A 27992-nucleotide genomic window follows, 5' to 3' on the forward strand; every position below is an offset into this window, starting at 1 on the left:
TACTCAAGTCTCGAGAAATTAGAAAATGCTAGAAACAACAAGCAACAAGTGTGTCAACGAGGGTAAGGCTCGGACGTTTCGTGCAACATATTTAGGTTTAAGTTTTATTATACACAAATTTTTGTTAGTAGTAAACTTAGTGATAAGGTATACTCACAAAATGTGAAGTGACTCTCACATAGAGGGTACAAAACGGGTACCGACTACAAACTCCCTGACCGAAGCCACTAGCTCTTTACTCGGGGTATAATATGACTATAAAGACCCTCATTTTAGCTTCTCAAAAAAAAAGTGTGCTATTTGACATAATTCATTTTTCACTCTAAGCTAGTTTGGAATAAAACTCTATAAATTCATTGTATATATTTATATTGAATATAAATTTTGACATTAAATTATATATTTTTATTATATCTTTAATGCTTATAAAATTTTAAGAAAATCAAAGATCAAGTGCTATGTTATTAAATAAGTGTTATAATTTTAAGTTTTTGTAATCTAAAATTGTATATAAAAAATAAGTTAATTATCAAATAGTAAATAATATCTGATTTGAATGAAATTTGATATGCATATTAAAAACATAAAAACCATAAAATTTAACTGTTAGATTTTTAAAATTCATAAAAAATAATATACGAGAAGTTGGAAAAATTTGAAGAGGAATTTTGTTCATTCGGAATATACCCTTACTTTATTATCTGAGATTCAGCTTTCATTTTCTCTTTCTTCTTCATTTTTTGAGCAAAAGAATTCAGCTTTCATTTCGGTCAGTATATAAGGCAATTTAGCGAAACTGTTGCTCTGACTAAATTTCCGCAAAGTATCTTTATTTGCTTTTTATAAATAGACAAAAGTTTCTATCTTTACATGGACCCAATACTTTGATCTGTATCTTCCTTTAATTCCTTGGCCTTGTTCATCCATTCCCTACACTCATTGCTTTGGAATCCCATCACCCAAAGTTGGATTTTTCATAAAGTTTTGAACTTTAGTGCTATATCAGTATTATCTATAATAGATCAGAAATAATGGGTTGCTGTTCTAGCAAGAGAAAGTCTCCAAACCCAGATGTAATCAATGGGTATGGATCAAATATCCAAAATTACCTAGCCCAACCAGTTTTTGTGTCTCAAAATAAAGTCTCAGCCCCTCAAACTCAAACCACACAACCTAGGCACCACCACCACCACCACCAACAACAACAGCAACAGCAACAGCAACAGCAATCATATCATCAGATGAAGCCACAGCCACAGCCACCAAGTCCTAGTCCAGCAAAACCTGCACCCAAAAACATAATAGCTATGCAGAAACCAGACTCCATTCTAGGCAGGCCCTTTGTTGACATTAAAGAGTACTATACACTTGGAAAAGAACTGGGTAGAGGTCAATTTGGCATCACATATCTGTGCACTGAGAACTCAACTGGTCGCACTTATGCCTGCAAATCCATTCTGAAACGTAAGCTTGTGTCCAAGAGCGACAGGGATGATATGAAGAGAGAGGTTCAGATTATGCAGCACATGTCTGGTCAGTCAAACATTGTGGAATTCAGGGGTGCTTATGAGGATAGGTACTCCGTGCACCTTGTGATGGAGCTTTGTGCTGGGGGTGAGCTTTTTGATAGGATAATAGCACAAGGCCAGTATTCTGAGAAGGCTGCCTCAGGTATTTGTAGGGCCATTGTTAATGTGGTCAATGTTTGCCATTTCATGGGTGTGATGCATCGTGATCTTAAGCCTGAGAATTTCTTGCTGTCTACTAAGGATGAAGGGGCTATGTTGAAAGCAACCGATTTCGGGTTGTCTGTCTTCATTGAGGAAGGTGATTTCTTTATCCTGTTTCATACTTTTTTTTTTTGGTTCCTTTAACACTGTTCTAGTTTTTGAATTTAGTGTTTGAATGTATTGGTTTGTCACTTGATTCACCATCTAGGCTAGTTAATGGTATGTACTATGTAGTCAGTGAGAAATTCAATTCTTAAGCAATTTGTTTGGGTACAAAATTTTGATACAAAATTAGTTGTAGTTTTAGCCTACAAACTCACTTAATAAAATAAATATAACTGTATATTTTGAAAATCTAACCGTTGAATTGCATTATCTTTACGCTTTTAATGCACATGTCAATTTTTGAGTCAATTAGATATCATTTACTATATAATCTATAATCTTATATTTTATGCATAATTTTAAATTACAAAAACTTGCAATTTAAAATTTTATTGATGACATAGCTATTGATCTTTAATTTTCTTGAAATTTTGCAAACATGGAGGATATAAGAAGAAGATGCAATTCAACGGTGAATTTGTCAAAATTTACCTTCAATAAAAAAATATTGAGTGAGTTTTTAGGCTAAGGTTACAATCGATTTTGTAGCTAAATTTTGTCCTTCATATAAACTGTGAGGCCAATGTGATTGACCCTTTTACTGTGCTTATGCTCTATAGTATTCAATTATGTTACTTTTAACTTCTTGCTGCATGTTACTTTTGTGGGAAAGTTGTAATTTGATTTCAAGATGCCTTTTAATAAGTAAAAAGTGTTAAAACACGTATCATATGACAGAATAGCATTTGAGTAATTGGTAAAGATGTCATGCTAACAGAGAGAATTGATTCTATGTCTATGTGGCCCCAAAGTGCAGTTTGTAACTGAATACTAACTCTGCTTATAAAGTTGTCGGTTCATTGTGATATCTATGGCATCTGTTGTTCTTGATCAATTGGACTTGTCTTGATGTTTCCTCCACCTTATTGTTCAATCATAGCAAAGAAATTGTACACTGGCATTTGACCTTTATTTTATTCAAACTCATCTCAGGAAAGGTGTATCATGATATAGTAGGCAGTGCTTATTATGTTGCTCCTGAAGTATTGCAGCGTAATTATGGAAAGGAAATAGATATTTGGAGTGCTGGAGTTATCTTGTACATTCTTCTTAGTGGTGTACCTCCATTTTGGGCAGGTAACAAAAACTCAACAATCTTTTCTTGGATGTTATATGTTCTGGAATATATTATATATATAGTCCCTCAAATTAACAATGTGGAGTAAGATACATAGCTCAAATTATGTTGCAGAAAATGAAAAGGGAATATTTGATGCCGTACTGCGAGGAGAACTTGACTTTAAAAGTGAACCATGGCCGTTGATTTCAGAGAGTGCAAAAGATCTAATCAGGAAGATGCTGACAAAGGACCCAAAAAAGCGAATCACTGCCGCACAAGTTCTTGGTATTAAATCCCCCTTTTTTCTTATTGGCAATCAAAAGTTAAATCAAGGAAAAGCTTAAGTCATTGTATTGTAATCTAGAGATATTTTGTCATGGTTGTTCAATTCCCTTCAAGGATGAGTTTTAAGTAGACTATTTAAATTGTGTTTTATGTCCATCAAATAAAATCTTTTTCATTTACCGGCTATATTATAACATAAAAATGACTTTTTCTTGTAATAAAGGGTTTAGTTAGAAAATGGGCATCAATTTGCTGCTACTTATTCAAAAAAGAAAGAAAGAAAGAAAGAAAGAAAAGCTGCGCAATGCCACTGGTCCTCCCTGTTGAATTTCTTCCACATAAGAAATCAAATATTGTCTCAAATTTTCAGTTGTTAAACAGAAACCAATGTAAGGGAAACAACATAAGATAAAACTTAATTTCCGGTTTCAGGTTGTGGTTGTGGTTTTTACTCATCAATTAATCAAATAATATGAATTCATGTCATCTAGTTGCATTGCTCATAATACACCTAGCTTTTGTTGTAATGCTCCTGTGCTTCTGACTAAAATTTTGGTATTCTGTATGCTTAGAGCTTCCATGGATTAAAGGTTTTGGTTGTGGTTTTTACTCATCAATTTATCAAATAATATGAATTCATGTCATCTAGTTGCATTGCTCATAATACACCTAGCTTTTGTTGTAATGCTTCTGACTAAAATTTTGGTATTCTGTATGCTTAGAGCATCCATGGATTAAAGGTGGGCAAGCATCAGACAAGCCAATAGATGGTGCAGTGCTCTTGAGAATGAAGCAATTTAGGGCAATGAATAAGCTCAAGAAACTGGCACTAAAGGTAAATTATCAAATTGTGCTCACAAGATCCTATTGTCAAATGATAAAAATTGTTCTAAGTTGCCCTCGAATATTATATAATGGTTATCAATTACTCTTAGAGAGGTGATTGGAGTGTCTAATTTGGTGATTCTCATATACAAAATATGAAATTGCCTCGGTTGAATAATCTTACTGTTCAAGAAATGAAACCCAGCAAGTATTAATAATAAATACTGTTTATTAATTGGATGGGATTACCTTGCAAAAGATATGGCCCTTCCTGCATTATTCCGCTGCACTAGAAAGATCCAATTTTTGATAATTGCCCAGATACCAAGAAATTTTCCCTCTTTTAGTGTCATGGTTCTAGATGGTCTTTTTGCTTTCATTGTATTCTAATAGCCTCAAAATTCCCTAGGTCATAGCACAAAGTCTATCTGAAGAAGAAATTAAAGGTCTTAAAGCAATGTTCACAAACATGGACACTGACAACAGTGGTACAATCACTTATGAAGAACTGAAGACAGGTTTGGCTCGGATGGGTTCACGACTGTCAGAGGTTGAAGTCAAGCAACTCATGGAAGCTGTAAGTAACTGTGGACCCCATATGGACTATATCTGTTGATAGTTGATTATATACCTTCCATGTCATACTCAACTGGCAGGCTGGTTCTTTCTTTATGTCTGGGATTTCAGGCTGATGTAGATGGAGATGGAACGATTGACTACATCGAATTTATCTCTGCTACAATGCATAGACACAGACTAGAAAGAGATGATCACCTATACAAAGCATTTCAGTATTTTGATAAGGATAGCAGTGGGTGAGTTCACAATCTTCCTTTGTTAATATTATCCATAATGTTGAAGCATTATTGATCTTTTACTGAATTTCTTGCTTTTTATCAATTTTCAACTTCTTGATTTTACATGCAGAACCTTAATAAACTTTTTTTAAAGTTTATTTATATTTTGGCATTGACTAAGAGTTGTCATTTAATTTATGATAATAAACTTGAATGACTTTGTTATATGGGGTTATATCTGTTTTGTCTTCTTATTCATCTTCTTCTATATTATTTACTGACGTGTTGAGGTAGAAATATTTGAGTTGCATGCATGATCGTTACACTTTTTCTGTTTTGAATTAATGATATCTGTGAGGTAACATTGGTTCACCAAATCTAGTGAACCACCATTGGTCCACTGGATCTACTGAACTGTGAGGCCTGTTTGCTCAATATTTCAAATTGCCTAGGTCAATTAAGTTGTAAAGTATTTTTCGAATTAATGATATCTGTGAGGTAACATTGGTTAACCAAATCTAGTGAACCACCATTGGTCATCAAATTTGCTGAACTGTGACGCCTGTTTTCTCAATATTTCAAAATGCCTAGTTCAATTAAGTTCTTAAGTATTTTTTGAATTAATGATATCTGTGAGGTAACATTGGTTCACCAAATCTAGTGAACCACTGTCGGTCCACCAAATCTGCTGAACTGTGAGGCCTGTTTGCTAAATATTTCAAATTGCCTAGGTCAATAAAGTTATATAAAGTATTTTTTGAATTAATGATATCTGTGAGGTAACATTGGTTCACCAAATCTAGTGAACCACTGTCGGTCCACCAAATCTGCTGATCTGTGAGGCCTGTTTACTAAATATTTCAAATTGCCTAGGTCAATAAAGTTATAAAGTATTTTTTGAATTAATGATATCTGTGAGGTAACATTGGTTCACCAAATCTAGTGAACCACCATAGGTCCACCAAATCTGCTGAACTGTGAGGCCTGTTTACTTAATATTTCAAATTGCCTAGGTCTATTAAGTTGTAAAGTATTTTTTGAATTAAAGATATCTGTGAGGTAAAATTGGTTCACTAAATCTAGTGAACCACCGTCGGTCCACCAAATCTGCTGAACTGTGAGGCCTGTTTACTCAGTATTTCAAATTGCCTAGGTCAATTAATTTATAAAGTATTTTTTTTATAAGTTAAAAATCTTAAAGATTAGGAGACTCAAGGTGATGCAATTCTTGACTGTAAATAGGTATATTACGAGAGATGAGTTAGAGGCGGCTATGAAGGAGTACGGAATGGGTGATGAAGCAAGCATCAAAGAAATTATTTCTGAGGTGGATACAGATAATGTAAGTTGTTTTTAATTTAAGCATCTAGAACTCTCATTTAAAGATTATTGGTACTGATGTTCTCTGCTCCAATAGGATGGGAGGATCAACTACGAGGAGTTTTCCACGATGATGAGAAGTGGAATGCCACAGCCAGCCAAACTATATTAGTTCCACAAGTGGGAGTTCAAAGTTTTTCAAGCAGAGGTTGTTACCGTTCAAGTGAGCTCTTCTTGAATGACTTGGTGCCCGTTTGATACAACTTATGTTTCCCATTTTTGAAATGGGGTTTTATTTGGAAAATCTGTAGCTTAAAAACAGTAAAGTTGAAAAAAAAAAAAATGGTACTCCGAAAAATGTATTTTGATAGCGCATTACCAAACGGAAGCTTGATGTCAGCATGATTTAGAGGAAATCTTACACATATATATTTGGTAGACCACTTTTGAGTTGGTTTTCTTCTATGATCTTTTGGTATATTATTGAACATTCTGAGGCTATAGATTAGATGGCTTCAGAGGAAGTGTAGTTCTAGTTTTTGTGCATATTTAGTTTCAGGTTTGACCCTTTTCCAAATTCTAATATTTTATATTGTTTTCCACTTTAACATGATTGTCTTCTGCTTTCTTATTAAATTATCTTTTTATTAGAAGATGATAAATTTCACGCGGTTGTAGACTTGGCCAAGCAGGAGGTTTGGGTGCTGATTCCTGTTTGTATACTAGTTTTCCACTCCCCTTCTTTTTTTCTTTCTGTCTGATGAGTATGTCACTCTCTTGGAGTTTAAATTTGTATTTTTATACTCTTGGGCCATTGTTATTAATCATTCGCACAATGGATCACTGATCAAGTTCTTGTAATACGATTGGCACAATGGTAAGAGCAAAAATGCACAGCTACTTTATTACTAGTACGTGGTCTAGTGACAAAAAGTTACTCCCATGTGGTTTGTTCGGGTTGGGATTAACGTCTTGAGTTTGAAATCATTGGGGGCATGAAGTTGGTTTCCATGGTGCCTATGGACTGATATACTGTTATGACCCTGGTCGGGTTAAGGTTATTGTAATGCTTCTGATGCCGGTGGAAAGCCACAAGAAACAAAACTATCTCATGAAAATAACCCTTGAATCCACAATGAGAGCTCTGTAATCCACCAGAAAAACAAAGGAGAAAACTCTGAAATTTTATTCAACTAAAACTTGAATTTTCTTGAAAGCTACAATGCTCTCAGATAGATAAAAAAATCCTAGGGCAACTAACTGCATTCCTAAGATAGCTAACTAGCTAAGGAAACACTTGAATATCCCAATTCGCATTAGACACGAAATTAGGGTGGAAAATATGAAAAATTACTGCAACAAAAATGAAAATTTGAGAAAATTACAAAATTAAATCCTAATCTTTAAAAGACATCCCAAAATATATAAGAACTTATTCAGAATTTTAATTTAAATGTTATAAATTGAAGAAAAATTAATATAAATAGAAAAAAAACTGATTATATGAGGGCCTAAAAAGTCGTGTATATTGTTATTGAAGGTGGCGATTTTTTATTGTTGCTACTTCCCCTTTAGGTCACCAATTTTCACATGATTTCGATGTTAGCTTTGATGATTTCTATTAGTATTTCTTTTTTACTTCCTGAATTTCTTGCGTGTTGACTTTTGATGGTCTCTTTTTCTCAAAAATGTCTGAGCTATATGTTTTATATCTACTTCTTCCAAAAATCATATAACCCCCGTTATTTGTATTGTTATAACTCCTGTTGGAAAAAGACAACCACTATCAGACAATTGCTCTAGTCATCTTATGATAAATAGGATTGAAAAAAGAAGAAAACTAGGGGTTATCTATTTGCTACAAATGACCTCTACTTGAAAAACTACACGCCTTTGAACACTGAGACGTGGAAGGTTTGGAAACAAACTGAAAACTACCAGTCGTTTGTTTTCTCTCTCAATTACAACTCGATCTCTTATCCAAAAAAAAGTTACTTTTTTTTAACTAGGCTTAAGAGTGGGCCTATGTCTTTATGTTGTTATGTCTTACTAGCTGGCTAAAATTGTATCAGAGCTCTATCAAGCTCGCTCAACTCATTACTTAGTAAGAGAGGAGATTCTAAACCAAGTTTCTTACTTGAAAGAAATGAGTAATGTTACTTAATTATAAGGCTCTTAGTCATGACAATCTACTTACTAAATTACAAGGCTCTTAGTCATGACAGCCTACTTAGAACAACTATAAGTCTGTAATCAAGCTTTTCTTTCCAAGTTCATCTTTTTAATGTTTTGGATTGAAGGAAATAAAAATAAAAATAAATGTTTAAATTGAAATACTGCCCGTCTTACAATTCCCTCCACTTTAGTGAGTGAGAGTAGCTACATATGGCATGACAAGGATTGTAGTATATATTTGGCCTAGTTTTTATTTTAGATTTTTTGGTATCTAATAAAGCTAGCCAAGTAGCTCGGGTGAAATTTATGCTCTACATAGTAGCAAAGTGTTGTTAAAGTACATTGGAAATAAGTTCGAGAAAAAAATTATAGGATATCTCCTATTTGCCATAGTGAGTTGCATGTAACTTGCTTGGTAATCAACATATTGATAACCTCACAAATCACCATATGTTTTCGAGATAATCAACGTTGAAGACTTTGAAGTCTTTTCTAGAGAATGCATATACTGTAATTTTACTTTATTTCCTTTTTTTTCTTTTAGGAAAAAGTAATATTGTCCGTTATCCTAAGTGGATGTAATCTATAACCCAAAGGGTTATTCTTGTAAGGTTGAATTTATTCAACTATGTGTTGGTTTTATTCCGTACCAAATTTACTTGTATTTCAGTACTTAGATACCTTGTATTTAGGTGAGAATCATGTAAGGATTGTGTGTGAGAGAGTGTGAGGGAGCATTCAGAGAGGTTTTTGCGACTAGATCTCGCGAGTGACTCGCGACTGGCGACTCGTCAAAATGCCACACATGTGAAGCATGCAGGAAGCTAAAGGGCTACAATAGCTGGAGCACTACAGGACAAAAAAGAATAGTCTGACATGGCAGTTATTTTGTGACTCAAACTTGCAACTCATCCCAGTAGCAAGTGAGTCACCAGAACACCCTATTTTGCAGAAAAATGTCTTTTTACATTCCTCACGTACCCTACTATAAATACCATTATAACCATGAAATGTTGAGAGTTTATAGAGAAAATTTTGAGAGAGAAACCTTAAAGAAAAACAAGATTAACTCATCCATAGTCTTAGACATTTGATTCTCCAAATTCCTCTACTTTCACCCTTTCCATTGACATACCCTTGAAAGGTTTATTAGCCAAATCCTTATCTCACCATACTTATATCATTGAGGAGGTAATTTGGTGCTTGGGAAGCAGTTCAGAGATGACCAATTTATTTAGTTGATGCAATAGGCTTATTGCAGGATCCGGAAAGTTAAAGAAGACACAGTTAGGCTTAACCTTGTTGGAGCAAGAAGCTTGGAGGGCTTAGGTGCATTAGGTAGATTAGGTTTGGAAGGTTTATGCTCTTCATGTATCCCAACTTTATTCTTTAGTGGATCATTTTACCGCTTGGAGATTTTTTGCCGAGTTCTTCAGTTTCTTCTTCGAATAACATGTGCCGATGTTATCTTTGTGTTTGCATCTCTCTAACCCTTACTCTTGCCTTTTAATTGCTACTGTGTTGTGATTAATTATAGTTTAGAGTAGTTTGTTTATTTGGGTATTGCTTGTAGTTATCATTCTGCACATATATTGTTTGAGTATAAGCTTGTGTGCAGGGGCGTAGCCAGGAATAAATACTTGGGGGGGCCGGGTTGTAACAGAGATATACTAAATATAATTCTTAAGTCTATTAGATACAAAATTATCAACTTTCATATATCATCATATACTTGAGCATGTTGGGAATTCAACCGAAATTCCAAACTTGTGAGAAACAAAAAAATAGAGAAAACAAAACACCAAAAGGAAAACAATCACACATACAAGACAGTATTTACGTGGTTTGGCAATTTGAGTATCATCATTATATGAATAGTCTATATTTTTAGGTTGATATGGACTTTCTTTGAGATAAGCTCGTCAGATTTCATCTTGTTTGTTGATAGGAAATTCACATATTTGTTTACGTGATCCTAGATCACGATCTATCTCTTCAAATTGAAGTTTTGGACATTTAAAGGGATGTTTATCAGGCATTGAAGTATTAACATTTGTTTCTACAGCCGCAGGTGTCCTAATTTCTGAATTGCTAACATCTTTTTTCTTAAAGAATGCATCAATTGTTTTTTGTCTGCTCATAATTCTTTTAACTTTAAAAATATGACTCAAAAATTAACCTGAAAAAAATTTAAAAAAATAAAATTTTAATTAGAAATTACGCCCAACCCGCCCAACCTGCCCGTACCCGACCGGCGTTCACCCGATCCGACAGCTCCGGCAGTCGGCCGCGGGTCCCGATCTCCAAAACCCGACGACCGGCGGGTCGGTTTCGAGTCCCATCGTTCAAAACCCGTGAAACCCGACCCGCCCGAAGACACCAAATTCTGGCGATTTTTCCAGCGATTCCGACGAGTTTTCAGCTTGATTTGGCAGATTTCGGCGACCAAAACAGGTAGATCCGGCATAGATACTGCAGATCCAGAGATTTCCGGCACGATTTGAGAGAAAAATAGTCAGACATGATGAAATCTTCATCGGAACTTGGCCGGATCGGGCGAGATCTCGCCGATTTTGGCTGTTTTTTGTGTTTTCCGTCGGGTTTCGGCCTTACCTGAAACCGATGGCACCCACCGATGAACCGACCTGCGAAAACCGACCCTCTTAACGGGTCGGTTGCGGGTTGAGAATCTGCAACCCGATCGTCTACGGGTCGGTTTGCGGGTTGGGCACAAACCCGACCCGCCCGACCCGTGGACACCCCTATCTTTTATAATGTATTGGTTAATTATTCTGCTTTAATTATTGTTGTTTAGCATAACAATAAACTATATTGCTTTAATTTGTTTGTCATTAATTATATTGCTTTAATTTGTTATATTGTTTAGTCCCTTGTGCACATTACACTAAAAGAGCCAAACATTATACATCTCATGTACAGTATAATAATTAAAGCAGTGTAATGTGCAACACATTACACTGCTTTAATTATTATTTACTACCCGACCCCATGTGCCCATCAGCCCATCTACTCCCACCCCACTCAACAAACAAGCACAAGCCGTCCCCTAATCACAACCTGCCAATCAGAAAATTTCACAATCATAATACACATTACACTAAAAGACAATCAATATCTCGCCAACGCCAACACCAACACACACTGACCAATAGCAATGGATAAGATAAAGCCAAAAAATAGGCAAAAAGCAAAATAAAGTTAAAGAGTAAAGATTGGTTATCAAAAAAAAAAAAAAAAGATAGTGAAGATTCAGCTAGCCAATCAGAGTCTTATAGTTCAAAAGAGAGAGAGAGAGAGTTACTAAGTTAGAAAACTTAGACAATTAGACTAGAATAAAGAGAGAGAGAGACATCAGACATTCATATTTTTCATTTTAGTGAGATAAAGAGAGAGAGAAAAAGAGAGAGAAATACCTTGAGGTTAAGCACTGAAGCAGCCGAGACCGATCTGCGATCTACGACGAGGGGCAAGCAATGAGCGATGACGACTAGACAAGGACGACGAGCGACGGAGCAAACTGCGCCTGCAAGCGACGTGACCGTCTCACCGTGGGTTTGGTTTGTTCTGGGTTTGGTTTGCTCTGTATTTTTTTTTTTTTTTTAATAAACACCTCTATATTGCAGTATTGGGTAATGGGTTTGGTTTGATTTTGCTCTGTATAGCTGTATTGGGGATTGGTTTTCTCTGCAACGACGTGACCATGGTTTGATTTCTGATTTGCTTATACTATTTTTTTTAATTGGGTGAGAATCCATGGGTTTGCTACTGTTGGCTTGCCGGGAGTGGGCTGGCTTTGTTACAAAATTATTATTATTATTATTATTATTTTTTTTTTCAGATTTTAGTTCAATTTTTTTTTTTTGGGCTTGAAAGTAGAACATATAATTTTTTTTTTTTTTTAATAAATTTGAGGGTGTTCCTTAATTTTTGATTGAGGCTGGGAGAATGGGTGAGAAATGGGTAGGGGGCCGGCTATCTCATGTTAGGGGGCCCAATTATTTTTCTTCATAGTCTAATGGGAAATTATTATTATTATTTTTTTTTTTGCAGGGGCCACGGCCCCCCCAAGCCACTATGTGGCTCCACCCCTGCTTGTGTGGGTTATTTTGAAATTGGGGTCTAAACATTCACTAGTTTTATATACACCAAGTGAACTTTCAATTCCTATGTGATTTTTTTTATTATACTAATGAAAACATACATGTAATTTGATGAGGAGTCGAGTAGGTGATGTTGGTTCATCCGATTATTAGTTTCCTAGCCATAAAATATAAATTGTTTCATCAATTCTTTAAATGTATTCGCACACAAAGACTCCTTTGGGACGTTTCATGTAGTGTTTGAAGTCTATAACCTTTTCTTTTAATATTTTCGTGAGTTGTGGTTTGAAGGTAATCACAAGAACTAAAAGTGTTCCATTGATTTTCAAACATATTCACACAAAGCTTGTTTGGATATATCTTCAAGTGTTCAATAACTTAGCCATTTTTTAGATATAAAATACTTGAAATATGTATATACTAATTGTTAGCATTTTAGACTTGGTTAATTTTTAGCTTAGTATAAAGTCTCTTACTAAATGCATTTTAGACTTAGTTAATTTTTAAATTCCTGCACAAGAGTTATATTAAAATCAATTATCTAGTGCTTAGAATACCAAAAACAATATATTAACGAACTCCCAAAACATGATTAATGAAAGTACCAAATAAAGGAAGCACATATTAAAGATAAAATTAGATCATCTTTGGCATTGAGATGTGTATGCTCAAATTAAGGCTTTTCATTTTTCTAATATGTGAATTTATGTTGGCATTTTTATTTTATCTTTCAAACTTGCCATAAGAATTCTAGGTTTTTTTTTTTTTTTTTTTTTTTTTTTTTTTTTTTTTTTTTTTTTTTCATATACATTTTCCAAAATCTTAAAGGGGTACAAATGTAGAAAATTAAAACAATTTTTTAATTTAGGTTTTAAACAAAAGTTTCATAAACATTGAAAATTTTCAACTTATAAACATACGTTATTTTTTATTCAAATATAAACATGAAATTATATTAAAATTTCTAACAACAATATATAAAATCTTTAAAGTGTTTACACTCAATTTTTCTTATGTTATTAATATATAAAACAATTTTATACTGTAAATGTGAAAGACAACTAACCTCTCAAACAAGTTTCAATTCTTTTAAATATTCGACCTCATTTAGTTTTACTTTAATTCTTACAAGTACCAGAGCAAATCCCCCAACATATTCACATATGAATGCTCCATCAAGTATGTACTCAATTGTTCAACAATCACAACATTTTTTCAAGTCTAAGAAAATATGTAATTTAATAAGTACTAACCTATATTAATTAAATAATCTCCTAGTGAATAAAATTTTAATTTATTTAATTTTAAAATTCATAATTAGAGACATATTAAAATCAAACTTAACAATTTTTATAAGCCTAACGAATGATACAAATAGCTCTTGTGAACTATTGTAAGTACATTCAGCGAATGATACAATAGCACCTGTGAAGTAATTGTAAGTCTCTCAGCAGTTTAGCCTACTATATATAGCAAAATTTATAAAAAATTTCCATTGTGGTTGCTATGAGTGAGTTTGAATATGACTTCCACATTCTAAACCCAATACAAATTGGTTCTGCCAAAAGAAAAAAAAAATTTAATGAAAAAAAAAAATTCAACAAAAATATTTGTGCATTATTAATGAAGCAGCCATGGAAATATGACATTCAAATACTAAAATTTGTTTAGAATCCAAACACTCAAAACATGTGCTAAAGAAAAAAATTAACATACATATGAACCATATTTGTGCTTAATTAATTTTTATATTTCAATATCTAAATGTTTTGTTATTATCTTTTTTTGTAAGATGCTTAATCAATTTTAGCATATCAAGATTTCTTTTCATATACAATTTTAAAAGACCTAAAGGATTACAAATGTAAATAATTAAGAACCATATGTTTTGAATACAATATGTGTATAAAAACTTGACAAACATAAACATAAACATGGCATCAACAATTGGGTTATCCCTTTGAGAAATACTAGCGGATGTCCCACGTGATGCACGTGTTTGTTATTAGTTATTTTATAATACTCATATGTGTTATAATATTTGAAAAATTAATTTCAATTATGTATTATATGTCACTATACAATATATCCATATATAAGTAACCATAATTAATTAGACCTCAAAAATTCCACTACATGCATATTGATTTTTTTTTTTTTTTTTATCAAGTGTGTGTATATATATATATATATATTGGTTCTTACATTTGACATTTTCAATATAAAAATTCTTATCACATTTGACGTTTTCAATACAAAAATTCTTATTATTTATTTTTTTAGGAGTATTTTTTTAAAAGGAAAATACATGAACTTTTGAAGGCTGAACATCTAAGATTTAAGGTTTTTAATTCTTAATTTGTAAAACTAAAATATACATGTCAGGAGATTAAAATTATAACAACAATTGAACAGAGAAATATAAAATTATACTATTCCATATCTTAACTTTAATTTTACATACATTTGAGTATTTCTATCACTTACAATGATTAAGCATTTCCCAAAAATATAAATAAATTCAAATAATACTTATAAAGGCTCTATGTCTTCCCTAAATATACCTTTCAGAAACCCCAAATGTTGTTGAAGCATTGTACCAAGCTTTGACATAATTGTGTTGTTGTCGTTGTTGTTGTTGTTGTTGTTATTGTTGTTTATTTATTTATTTATTTTTTTATACAAGATAGAAATTCTACTCTATCCTAATCTAAGTGTATATGTATGTGAAATTTCCTCTTGAAGACTTGAATCCTGCCCCCCCCCCCCCAAACACCCCACAAGTAGTTAGATCATATGCACCTAAAACCAAAACCAATTTCATACTCTTCTTGACACTAATATCTCTCTCTCTCTCTCTCTCTCTCTCTCTCTCCATTTCTTTTGACCTTCAATATTTTGTGATACTGCTTTATAACATGAAAAACTAACATTGAATGGATAAAACTTTTCAATTTTGAAATTAATGAAATTAAAAGTGAAAGAGTTCAAGAAGTTGGAAAAGGGGTGGAACCAAATCTCTTAATCTTCTGCATTTATGACTTAAACTAGTTATTGATAAGAAGATGGAGTGAGGTGAAAGGTTAAATGAAATACTACTCATACAAAGCACTATATGACAGAATCTCAGTATAAGGTCTCTGCTTTTTATATATATATATATATATATTTTTTTTTTTTTGATGATGATTGATTGATTGATTGATTGATTGATTGATTGATTAGTCTTTATCACCTAGTAAGGTTGAAGTACCTAGTAAGGTTGAAGTCAAGTTATGGTTGAATTCATTTGAAAGAATACAGGTAGATCCTCCGCTTTATAAGTCTATCCAACTCACTTATACCATTGATATCTCAACAGCTAAGAGTTAGCACGATCACAGGGTTTTCACTACCTACTCCTCCCCTTGCTTTTTATTTATTTATTTTTTAGTATTAAAAAAAGAAAATCTATATTTTAAAGAATAAATGCCTCAAAAGGCCTAGCAATAGAAGGGTCGCTATTCACAAGGCATCTCACATGGACCAAATAGAACCAAGTACAAACTCTCTCTCTCTCTGGATGTTTCTCCTGTATTCAGTAGCAATCTTTTCCAAAATAAAGCCAGGGGCGGAGCTATAGCATGGATGCGCCCCCCCCCCAAATTTTAAAAAATTATTTTATATTATGTACAAATATTAAAACTTTAAATATTTAACTACAAAAATAAAAGTTGGCCCTCTAAATGTTTGAGTTAGTCCAATAATGCTCTTAAAAACCAATAGAATTTGTCAATTAGTTTAGTAGTTATAGAGACAAGGTAATTTTTGCTTTCTCTAATTCGTTTTTTTGTACATGTTTAATACTACTAAATTAGACAGTTTTTGTATACTCATTGGAGTTTAAAAAATGATAAGTTCCCCAAAAAAATTATCTTACAAATATACATATTTGAAAATTGTTAATTTTATATACAATATATTTATAAATTATACTTACTCTAGTATCAAAATATTAATGTTTATATTTGTGTATGTACATTTACGCATGTGTACGATGATTTATCTTGACAAGTTAATATATTAATACAAAAATTTGGCCCCCCCAAACAAAAAATGATAGCTTCGCCCAACATTATTGGCCATGTATTAGAATAGCAAGGGAGAAATACCATGACAATCTAATCTCCAAAACTTTTGTCCCTTGAACAACATGCTTGTCCATTGTCATTACTAAATAAAATAATTCTACTTTTCACTCCCACATATTTCACATTTCAAAGCTACCAAAAACATAAACAACCTGTCATGTGAAGCTATTCAACATATATAATAACTTAAATATCACAAGGCTTTAATCTTTATTAAACACACTCTACAAGACAAACATAATATTTATATATAACACCCTTCCCACTTGCAACTCTTAAGCTCCAAGTTTCAATTGAATGATTAATATATCTTAACTAGAAAGCCATCAAAGGCTGTGTGTGTACTCATTATTATGGGATTCCTTTTACCTTGCCAGCACACTTTTCAGGTACTACTAAAAGACTCTGACTTTGTTGCTTTCTTCAGCCATTTTTTTTCTCTCCTTTATAAAGAAAAGCTCTGATTTAGGCTCATTGGGCAACCCTCAACAGGAAAGACTACCTGCTTAGTGCTTGCTTAAATTATGTTGAGCACTGGTACAATCAAGAAGTATTTTAGGCTTTCACTGGTACTAAATTAAGATGGGTTTATTCTATTTTGTTGAAAAAACAAGGGTTGCCCATATGGGTAGGCTTAGTTTAAAAATTAGAAGGATGGAATCCAAGGTTTAGCTTCATATTCCTCTGACACACACTGCGTTAAGAGACAACCATTTAGGTTACCATTGCACGTGAGGTTGTTTTCTATCAATATATTGTACACCCCACTGAGCAAAATATCATATTAGATGCACGTGTGCACTTGTTTTCTTAATACATAATCTGGGAAATGGTGTTATGGGACTCGCAAGTCAAGACAGACTCCTAATTTCCATCTTTCCCTTGTACAACTTATTATTGGTATAAATTGTAAACCTTGGTCACTGATTTTTGCATCTAATTAATTGATAATTGGAATATTTCTCTTAATGAAGGGCTTTATATTTAAAGACTTTTGTACGTTTTTAGACTCTTTAAAACACAAGTTGTTTAACCTAGTTATTTAGCAAATTGATTACTTAGATAAATTATTCAAATCTAGGTTAACACAAGTAAATCATATCATGTAAATAATATGAAAATATAAAGAACATAATGATATGATAATCTAGGAAAATTAAACCAGTAAAAAACCTGAGGAAGATTTAATCTAACTATTCTTAAGGTAAAACAGATTCACTATGAAAGAATTGAAGTTTTACAATAAGACTTAGACCACTAACATCCTATTATTACCTCGAGTAGAAAACTTATTACCACGATCATGTGACAGCTCCAAGTCCACAAACTACTTTTTTCCTTGATCCACAGCAACCACAAGTACTCCCACTTGTGTTTTTCTTTAAGCTCTTGAAATAGCAATTGAGGAGATCACCAAGTTCTCGACATCAATCTTGATCTTAATAACCCTAAGTGTGTATGAAGGTAAACAATTCTAGATTTCACAAGAGATTCACACACACAGCATGTCAACAACCTCTAAAATGTGGCTAAGGTTTTTCCTTTTATACTTGAAGTAAAACATAAAACCCTACACGTCATATGGGCTTAGGCTGAGTTGGAAATTCTGCAGAAAAAACAATCTGCATGAGTTTCGATCGATTGAGTCTAATTTTCAATTGATCGAGCTTTGAAAATTTAGTCCAATAAATTCTGCAATCACTTGATTCCAACTTTACAAATAAACACGCTTTGAGTAGCCTAAATCTAGACTCTAAGTTTTGATCATGGTTTGCCAACATTAAATATTAAAGTTCTAATACATTTAGATCCTAAAGCCTTAGAACCTAACAACTTTTTTTCCTCAAATAAAATACCCCAAGTTTCCCTTATCTAAAAAATCTTTGCAATTCAGCATTCGGCGTTTAGGTTATAGCATTTTGAGTGGGTTCTAATTAGTTCAACTAGTAAAAATTTTTGTTGTCGAATAAGAGATCTAGAATTCAATCCACTGCCTACAACAAAAAACCAATTAGTGTCTTCGTTTGATGATAAAAAACAATTATCATAAGTGAATACCAAGATACTATCTCAAAAAAAAAAAGTTACAGCGTCCTGAGGTTTCATAACAATTAAACCTCAAACTATTTAAATAGAATGAAAATTGTGTTTTAGGTTGAAGTCAAAATTAGATAATGGGCTACAAGTAAACTCATATTCCCCGTGATTTAACATACAGGTCACGCAAAGAACTTATTGGCCAGATGATCCAAACATAGTTCAAAAACCAAATATACTATGAGGTTACTAGTTAGAGACACTGGCATGGCATGGTACATCCAGATTATCACCTTGAGTTCATAGGTAGATAAGAGTCACAATATGATACTGTTAGTTTATTGAGTATGTGACCGGTTTATTCAGTTCTCTAACTTTCAGTTTTATCATTTCAGTTCTCTAACTTTCAATTGTTGTTAATACAGGATTTTGTTAGAACCCAGTTATGTCCTGTCGTTAACACTGCTGAAATGACGCCGTTTTGCTTTTTTTTTTTTTTTTTTTTTTTTATTAATTCGGAATTAAAAGAAAATTAAAAAAAAAAACTAATATTAAAAAAGAAGAAAAAAAAAAAAAGGAAAACATTTAGGGGAACAATGACCCCTTACTTGAAATCAAAACAGAGGAATCGTTCCACACCCAAATCCCTAACTTAGAGAATTTGGGGAAATGATTAAGTTGGTCGGCGGTTTGAGAGAGAGAGAGAGACTAAGTCCGTTTAAGAGAGAAACTGAGTCAGACTGAGAGAGAGAGAGATTGAGTAGGAAATTGAGTCCGTTTGATTCAGTTTAACTATTCGAGATTAAGTTATGAATCGGTTTGAGAGACTGAATCGGTTTGACTAAATCGGTGATGGAGCTCTGATGAAGACCGATTTGCAAAGATTGAGACCGAGAATCCCTCAACTCTCTCTCTCTCTCTCTCTCTCTCTCTCTCTCTCTCTCTCTCTCTCTCTCTCTCTCTCTCTCTCTCTCTCTCTCTCTCTCTCTCTCTCTCTCTCTCAAACTAACGCATTATCCCCAAATTTACATGGTTAGGGATTTGGGTGTTCTTCACTACATTATTCCCCGTTAATATTTTCTTTTCTTTTCTTTTTTTCCAGATTTTTCTTATTTTCTCTTAATTCCGAATTAAAAAAGAAAATGCAAAACGGCGTCGTTTCAACAATGTTAATGGCAGGACATAACTAGGTTCTAATGGAATCTTGCATTGACAGCAATTAAAAGTTAGAGCACTAAAATGACAAAACTGAAAATTAGAGGACTGAAATGAAAAAAATGTGAAAATTAGAGGGCCAATTTTGCATTTTTACCTAATGATTTTGTTGTCAAATGTTGGATGGTAGTTAATTAAATTTTTTAAAACAATTTAACCTGTTGAGCATCTCATCAGTAAATTATAAAATGACCACTGCCTCGGATGCTCCTAAACGGGGCACTAGCCTCACCACTCACATAAGAAGACAATTTCATTGTTTAGTCAGAATTGTGAGTTGGTATAGCCAATGAAAAAATTAATGATTACTTAATTAACTAAATTTGAGGCTGTGTATTACTGTGTAACAACATGGGCAATTGGCATCAATTTACTCTATCCAAATACTTTATTCAATGGGGGTTTCAACTAATTTTTTTGTGCGGGTTCAACTAATTTTTTTTTTTGTTCATACATTTGAAAAGGGGATAGGTATTCAAACCTTGAATGTATTTATTGAAAATATTAAAAAGTATCGATTAATCTAGAAGTCATGAAAGGTCCGACTAGATTAAGACTCTCACACTTGCAATCAATGACTTGGATTGTACCATAGATATCATATATTACTTAAACATAGAAAATTGTCATGAAAAAGGAAAACACTAAAATGAAATAATTTTTTTTTTTTTTAAACATATGGGTCATGTGAGGTAACTTTCATCCTCATTAGAACCTCCACAATATATATATATATATATATACACACACTCATACAGATTGGGGACAGACAAAATATGATATTGACAATACACCCCTTGTGTTATGGAACGTTACATTTTCACAGGTAATCCATCCAAAAACAAGTCTATATTTTCCCCAAAACAATATCATATTTTGCAGATTCATAATAAGATTCTAATTGATATTGATGGACGGATCACAATAATTTTTTTTTTTTGATGAAGGATCACAATAATGTTGTTTGTAATATTCGAGATAGTAAATTATAAGTTTACATAATTAAGGACCAAATTAGAAACAACCTCAAAATTAGAGGATATAAATATACTATTTTAGCATTCTATTTTCTTTCACCAATTAAATTGTATTTTGTGGATTCTATTTAGCTTAACTTTTTAAAATAAAAAAGATTCAGATTTGATTATTAGTGTTCTTTCACCAATTGAATTGCATTTTGTGGATTCCATTTAGTCAATTTTTTAAAATAAAAGATTCGGATTTGAATATTAGTGTTTCTTTCACTAATTAAATTACATTTTGTGAATTCTAGTGAACTCAACCTTCTCGAATACTAGATTCGGGTTTAAACATTGTCTACACTAAAACCCAATAAAGAATAGGTGTCTTGGCCATAGGTTGAGAGAGAGAGAGGCGCACGTGGTGATGCATGCCTTAACCTTCTATTTTCCATTTACAAAACAGTGAGTCTGAGACGATAATCAAACCCAAAAGGCTACTCATCTTCCAATCACTTTCATCTCCTTCTCTAGAACATCTATCATTGAATATCATTGATTACCAAACACACGTTTTCTACTTCTTGCTCTCTTTTGAACTTTTCTTTTCTATGTTTCTGATCATGTTTTGCTTCAACTGTAGCTTAGTTTTGACTTATTACACTTCAAACTACACAGTTCTTTAAGCTCTCATTATTTTTGTCTCTTGGAACACTTTCATGCTCTCATTTGATACTCAAATAGTCTTTTTATAATCGTAATGCATCAGTGTATTCTCCACTATTCAGTTTTTAAGTACAAATGCTTTTGAAAATCACTTTTATGACATGGGTTTTGCATCAATGACAGTTCTTTCTTTGATTTTAGTAGTTTTCCTACATGAAAGTTTTGATATTTGCTCTCATACGTTCTCTTCTTTTTAAGATTATCAGCTGGGAAGAATTTTTTGAAGATTTCGATTAGTGGGTAGATATTGTTTTTTTTGTGATTATTAGTTTTGAGGCTATCCAAAAGGTCTTGAAATTGGCTTTTGGTATATTCCAATGGTAGAGCTTCAATCCTGTGCTAGCTTGGTCAGTGCTTCTGCATTGTGTGCTATACAGCAAGAAGTGAAAGGGGAAGGTGTCAATGTTATATCTGAGATTACTGCTGAGTTACAAAGGGAAAGAAGGAAGAATGCTGAGCTTATGGAGAGAATATCAATTCTTGAAGCTCAAATACAAAGAAACAAGGATTCTCTTCCTGCAGATGGGCAAGTACGATTGCCCAGTTCATATTTGTGTTTTTGCATCGTTTCTTGTTTTGTCTTTTATCAGTCTATGAGGCTTCATTTTCTTCTAATTTTAATTATACAATAAATATTATAAGAAAAACCATTATACTTGCCTTTTTTCTTTTATATCTTTTCATTTTTTTTTTTTACTTTTAATGGTAGATGTTCATTGAAAGAAAGTCTTATTAATAGATGGTATTCGTTTATAGTTGTGAATGATTATATGTCTCACTTGTAAGTATATAAACAGATCAACTGTTCAATCTGATTATTATGTGATATTCCCGAAATCTCTACAAAGTATTTGCCCTTTAGATTATCCAACAGCTACATTCTTATAAAATTGAAGGTTTCATTTTAATTTAGAAGCTTTGAGGGGGATTCAAACCCTGAACATCTTAGTTGGAAACACTAAGAAGTGTCATCCTTAAAGGAAGGATGCCATATATAATTCTGTTTCTAGAGTATTAAATTGAATTCAAAAAGAGAAAGCATGCAAGATAACTATTAAAGAATTGCTTTCACCTTTGCGCTTTGATGTACACGTGAGAGTCTTAACTTGTATGGCAAAGATTTTGATGATCAGATCATTCTTCTTAATTCCTTTTTTAGGGTGTTGGTTGAAAAAGGAGCGGCCGGGGGGGTTGTATTTGGTGTTTGCTTTACTAATTAAACTTTTTTGCATCAATCTTATGGATGATAAAGTAACTTGGGTTTGCATGCAGCCAAAATTTGTTGACACATAGAATGCTACATTAGTTAGTAGTTAGATGATTTGTTATTCTTTCTAACATTAAATTTCTGTTACTCATATCATTAAAGGTGTCTCTTATCTTCAATTTCAGGGCAGTTGTCCAAATGCAACGGAGAGAAGCTTCAGGAAATTAAAAAGACAGAAAACAGATACAGCTAATGATGGAACTGAGAATGGAAATATTAACAAAAGTGAAATGTCATTGCAGAAGACACATGACCCTCAGTGTTTTCCTCCCAAAGACGCAAATCTGGAAGACCATTTGGTCAATTGGATGAGCATGGATGATACCCAGTTTTTGCATTTTGAAAAATTTAAAGACACTGATTTGGCTGCAGATTTTGATGATACAGATGACAGTGATGATGAAGATGATGATTATCGTGACGAGGATGATATTAATGGTGACCATAAAGTTAGAGTTGCTACTGAGAGTTCTAGAACTGTTAATGAACTGAAAGAATATCTTCCTGGAGGTGTTGATTTTGATGGGGGATCACATATGCAATGCTTGGAAAGTTGCTCTGTTGGTCAGAGTGAGCCAACTTTTTCAGTTGTAAACCGGGAAATGAATGAAAATCGAAAGGAAATTGTTTTGGTACCTGATACAAAGCCAGTTTATAATGAAAAAGAACTCAAAAAACTTGACAGAAAAGAAACCAAAAATGTTGGAGAATATAAAGCACCACCCAGGATCCTTACTTTTGATAAAGAGGTTTGCCATCCAGGACCTGGAAGCCTATCATTGCATAAAAAACCTCCAAAGACGGCTTTCTGTCCAAAAGAAGTGAAGAGAATAATTGAGTCAGAGATCCTGTTTCAGAAAAATGCTCAATCTCATACTATAAGGAAAATTATAGTCTTTGCATCTCTTGGTATAAGGCATGGATGTGAAGATATGTACGAGTTAAACTTCAATCATTTTAGCATTTTAAGGAAGGGAGAACCATTCATATCTCCGAAGGACCCTGGGGTAAGCAATCTGATTTTTGCAAACTTCATTAGTTTCTTAAGTCTCAATAATTGGATCCAGTTTGAAAGATATGATGATTCTTTATACCAGTACATATTGATATAATTTGTGTTGCTACTGTTCTTACTGGTGGCTTTTAATTTAAGTGATGTGAAGAGAACATTACCTTTTCATGATGTTGTTAGATGTTTAAGTCAAAGGATCTTCAGATGTGCCATGAATGTTACTTACTTTAAATATCAACTATAATCAGTACTGACATTTTATTTTTCCTAATATTTTGCACTAAAGTTATTGGGCCAAATCATGCTGCATTGTTGTCTTATCATCAGAAAGTGCTTGGCTAGATCATTCACCTGACTTCTTTTCCCTTTTCTGTCCATCAAGTGAATTAATCAGCTTCTTTAATTTAATCTGTTGATAGAATTCTAGTATAGTATCTTAACCGAACAATATCTTATTTGAACTTTATTAAATAAATTATGAGTTGTTTGATGCATAGTAGCTCAAATGTTACTTGAAACTTAGGATGTATCTTTTGTGTTTCACACCTCAGATTCCTCTCGATTGGCTTGGCATCAGGATAGAAAAGAATATATGCTGAACCATGCCAGGCAGATCATCATAGGATTTGAGGTGGTGCCATTGAGAATCTGGCTGCATTCAAGGGAGTCTAGTTCTTCTTTGATACTCAGCATTTACATAATAGGCTAAAGAAAAGCATTTTGGGTTACCATAAAATCTCAATTTCCAGTTTAATAGGACACTGAGGTGATTTCACGATATTACAGTACCAACTTGCCTGCTAAAAGACCGTCTAAAATTCATGAATGTCACAGAATATCCAGTAATTCTTCCTTGTTCATTCCTTTGTTAATCAACAAAGCCATTATTTTATTTAATCATCAGGAGCATGTTTTATATGAGAATCCCGGTGTCCGAAGGAAGGTCTTTTATCCCAATCGGCAGAACCCAACGTTATGTCCTGTTCAAATACTTGAGGAAGAAAAGGCTATGCGACCCTCTGATACTAGCTGCCCATCATGCTTGTTTCTGTGTATCAAGTACGGTGGAAGAACAAGAAATCTTCCTCAAAATGAGTATGTACCATTCCAAACTTCCAATAATTGATTTTACTCTGGCTAACAGTTCCAATAGTTGATCTGCAAAACCATAAATGGGTTTAATATTCATCTCTTTTCTGTGTCAACTTTCGTTTTCATATTTCTTGAAAGAATGCACAGCAAAATGGTTTTTTTTTTTTTTTTGATAATCAGCAAAATGGTTTTCTTGTTTCCCCATTCACTACATTAAATTACATTTTTTACTTTATCAAGGTAGAAAGTTCCTGTTAAGGACCATTTTGTTAATAAGAACTTTACCTTGCTAGCTAGCATTGGCAATTGATGCCATGATGTTTCACTTCTTCCACTCTGAATGTAGCCCTGGGTTGAATTGTTCCAGATATGTCAGGCAGCGCATGGGAAGAAACAAACTGAAGTCTTTTGGGCCACTGATGTGTCGTATGGCAATGCTAGTTCATATTCGCAGTGGAAGCTTCTTCTTCAAGGCCTTGGGAATCACGCTTCTTTTTATGGCTGGTTTTCCTGATGACCTGGTTCAAAGAGAAACTAAATACCGGAACTTGGACTTGCTTCAAAAATATTACAGGTCTGTACCATTGCATACCTGAGGACATGATATTTATGGAATGGAATAGCAGAAACTAAAATTTGATAACTGAGATAAAATGCCTTTCGTTGTTTTTAAAACATTGTCAACTATATAGCATAACATTTGACCAAATTGGGTGGTATTAAGCATCACATAATGAAAGACTGTGGAGGAGTTATATCAAGCCAAAAGTGTGAATTTAACCTCCCAATAAATGTTTGTCATCGTCTTCACTCAAAATTCTACACTCTTCACTCTCCAATCATCTAGGGCCATTTGACTAGATGCATTTCCTTCTTATTGCAGGACGGATGAAGATGCTGAAGGGGAGGAGCTGTTTCTTCCATATCTGGTGACAAGCGATACTGTATGACCCCAAACCCAAATTCACATATCTCACTACTTTTGTGAGTTTTCAGGCAGTTGTTTTAAGACACAATAGTTGTATGCAAAAAGCTTAAAAATCAGTGTGAATTGCATAATCAGAAAACTGCTAGATATGGTTTGTTGATATATGCACTAAAGGATGTTGGTACCAGATAACATTCTCATGGCAAAGATGCCTAATATAGCACTAAGCTCTCTGTTGAGTTCTTGTATTTTCAAAATAATCTGGTTGAGGTTTCTGTTTAAAGATGGTTTCTCAGTTTGCTATGATCTTTTTTCTTTCAGCTGGCTAACCCTGGTTCTCAGCAGCTAACTGGGAAGACTATTTCAACAAAATCAAGGGGAAGGAAACAAACAAGCTCAAATGCTAAGTCTAACAATTTGGTAAGACCCTTAGTCCAACAGTCTACACCTTCAAGCTCTGCAACTTCAGCTCATTTTGGGTTAATGGGCTACTCCTCCATCCACAATCATGCAATGGCAATGGCAGCATTCCAGTCCATGCAATCTCAGACTTCACCAGATGCCCCACCAATTTCAAATCCAGTGGTTCCTGGTACTGCTACTAATGTCTCGTACCATAATCAAACACCATTCCATGTGTTCCCACAACAGCCTGCAAATGCTTTCCTACCTATGATGTATTGGCCTCCACCAAACACATTTCCTCCAGGACCTTTCCCTTCAACATATGGTTTCCAATCTTTTCCATCTGCTGCAAATTACATCTCCATCCATCAACAGCCTTATTACAGCCACACCTCTAGCAATCCTTTCATACCGAAAACAGTAGGTGGCACACAGAACAATGATAAGACCTTAGAGGAAGCTGATAGTGACTCTGACAGTAGTTCAAGCAGTACAGATCCAAAAGAACATTAGAAAGGTGCAAGTAATGAACCATCTACATAGATGAGTTTCATGTAAATTTTCTTCACTGAGCAATAATTTAGGGTAAGAATGATGCAGTGTAACACATTTTTGGGCCTGTTCTTTGCAACAGGTGTGTAACTTACAAGTTTCTATTTATATAATTTTGTGTCCATTGGTTCATAGAGAAGATATATCTTGGAGGTTTCTAGCAGATTTATCGTTGCATTGTAAAGAGAAATGAGATGCCTCCTATTTTCTTGCAGAAATCAGATGTGTTTATTATTTTTCTCTTACTCAATTACTAATAAATTGATAATATGTCTCAAGCATGCTGCACTACTGTCCATGATTGGTTACGTTAAACCTCCACAAGTCATTGATCAGTCCTGCTTACAATATGAGTTTCATGGTTTACAACTCGGTAACTGTTGAATCATTGACGCTGAAATCTTGCCTTGTTTATTGGGTTATAAAAGTCTCAAAGTTTGCTAAGAGTCAATTATAGTAAGCTTATTGGAGGGTATGTATTAAATTAGTTTAATTTCAAACTTGGAAGACACAAACCAGAATTACTAAAGGACCACATTAGTAACTCTAATGATATTGTGGAAGAATTTTCAAAATAACAGTCCTGAAATAAGAATTTTCACCATTCAAGTTTATTCTATGCAGCTGAAGGGCTCAAGTTCACTAGGATTAAGCTTCTCATCACTCTCCTCAAAATTGAATTTATGCAGTTCTTATCGACCATGGCCACAGAAAGCAACTGTGAATGGATAACAAATAATAGATTGGCCTGTTATCCCTTAATGGCACTTCCCTAAGTTAAATCACTCTAACTAGAAAATGTTAAGAGTTCTCATGGCCATATTTTATGTAAAAACATGCTTTCAATATTGAAAAATGCACTGCCCAGTGCCAAATCATGAAGATTAGTTCTTCACAACCCAATCTGTGTGTGTGTGAGAAAGAGAGAGAGAGGGAGAGAGAGAGGAGCACACCCCTGGTCCACATTTCATCTCTTTGTCTAGACTACATTAATTGTAACTCTGCCTGCCAACAGATAAGTTGGCGTGCATAGTGCAATATTGATTGTACGCATACGCATCAATTTTCATCCTGATTAAAAACTCTGCCTACATTAATTGTATCATACGCATAATGCAATATTGATTATATAAGAGAATCTCATCCTGATTATGTTTTTTTTTCCTTATCCTCATTCTATATATTTCCAAT

General features: G+C 33.5%; 2 protein-coding genes across 3 annotated transcripts; both read left to right on the forward strand.

Annotated features, from left to right (window-relative positions):
- The first annotated feature begins 754 nt into the window (after positions 1-754).
- Positions 755-6790, forward strand: LOC111999480 (calcium-dependent protein kinase 21). The gene is made up of 8 exons (XM_024031607.2): positions 755-1827; positions 2829-2972; positions 3088-3240; positions 3963-4075; positions 4475-4642; positions 4753-4880; positions 6105-6204; positions 6280-6790. Exons 1-8 carry the CDS (start codon positions 1032-1034, stop codon positions 6352-6354), a joined length of 1677 nt encoding a protein of 558 aa, XP_023887375.2. The 5' UTR covers positions 755-1031; the 3' UTR covers positions 6355-6790.
- A 14441-nt stretch (positions 6791-21231) lies between these two features.
- On the forward strand, positions 21232-27019 carry LOC111999511 (uncharacterized). Of its 2 annotated transcripts, none has more exons than XM_024031640.2 (6): positions 21232-22075; positions 22938-23819; positions 24729-24919; positions 25284-25490; positions 25800-25860; positions 26166-27019. In XM_024031640.2, exons 1-6 carry the CDS (start codon positions 21863-21865, stop codon positions 26760-26762), a joined length of 2151 nt encoding a protein of 716 aa, XP_023887408.2. In that variant the 5' UTR covers positions 21232-21862; the 3' UTR covers positions 26763-27019. The 2 variants fall into 2 exon arrangements, with proteins under 2 accessions (XP_023887408.2, XP_065619334.1); XM_065763262.1 differs by having other exon boundaries at positions 21995-22075; positions 22943-23819.
- The last annotated feature ends 973 nt before the right edge of the window (positions 27020-27992 follow it).

This window comes from Quercus suber, unplaced genomic scaffold (assembly GCF_002906115.3).
Source record: "Quercus suber isolate HL8 unplaced genomic scaffold, Cork oak 2.0 scaffold_500, whole genome shotgun sequence".
NCBI classification, from domain to species: Eukaryota; Viridiplantae; Streptophyta; class Magnoliopsida; order Fagales; family Fagaceae; genus Quercus; species Quercus suber.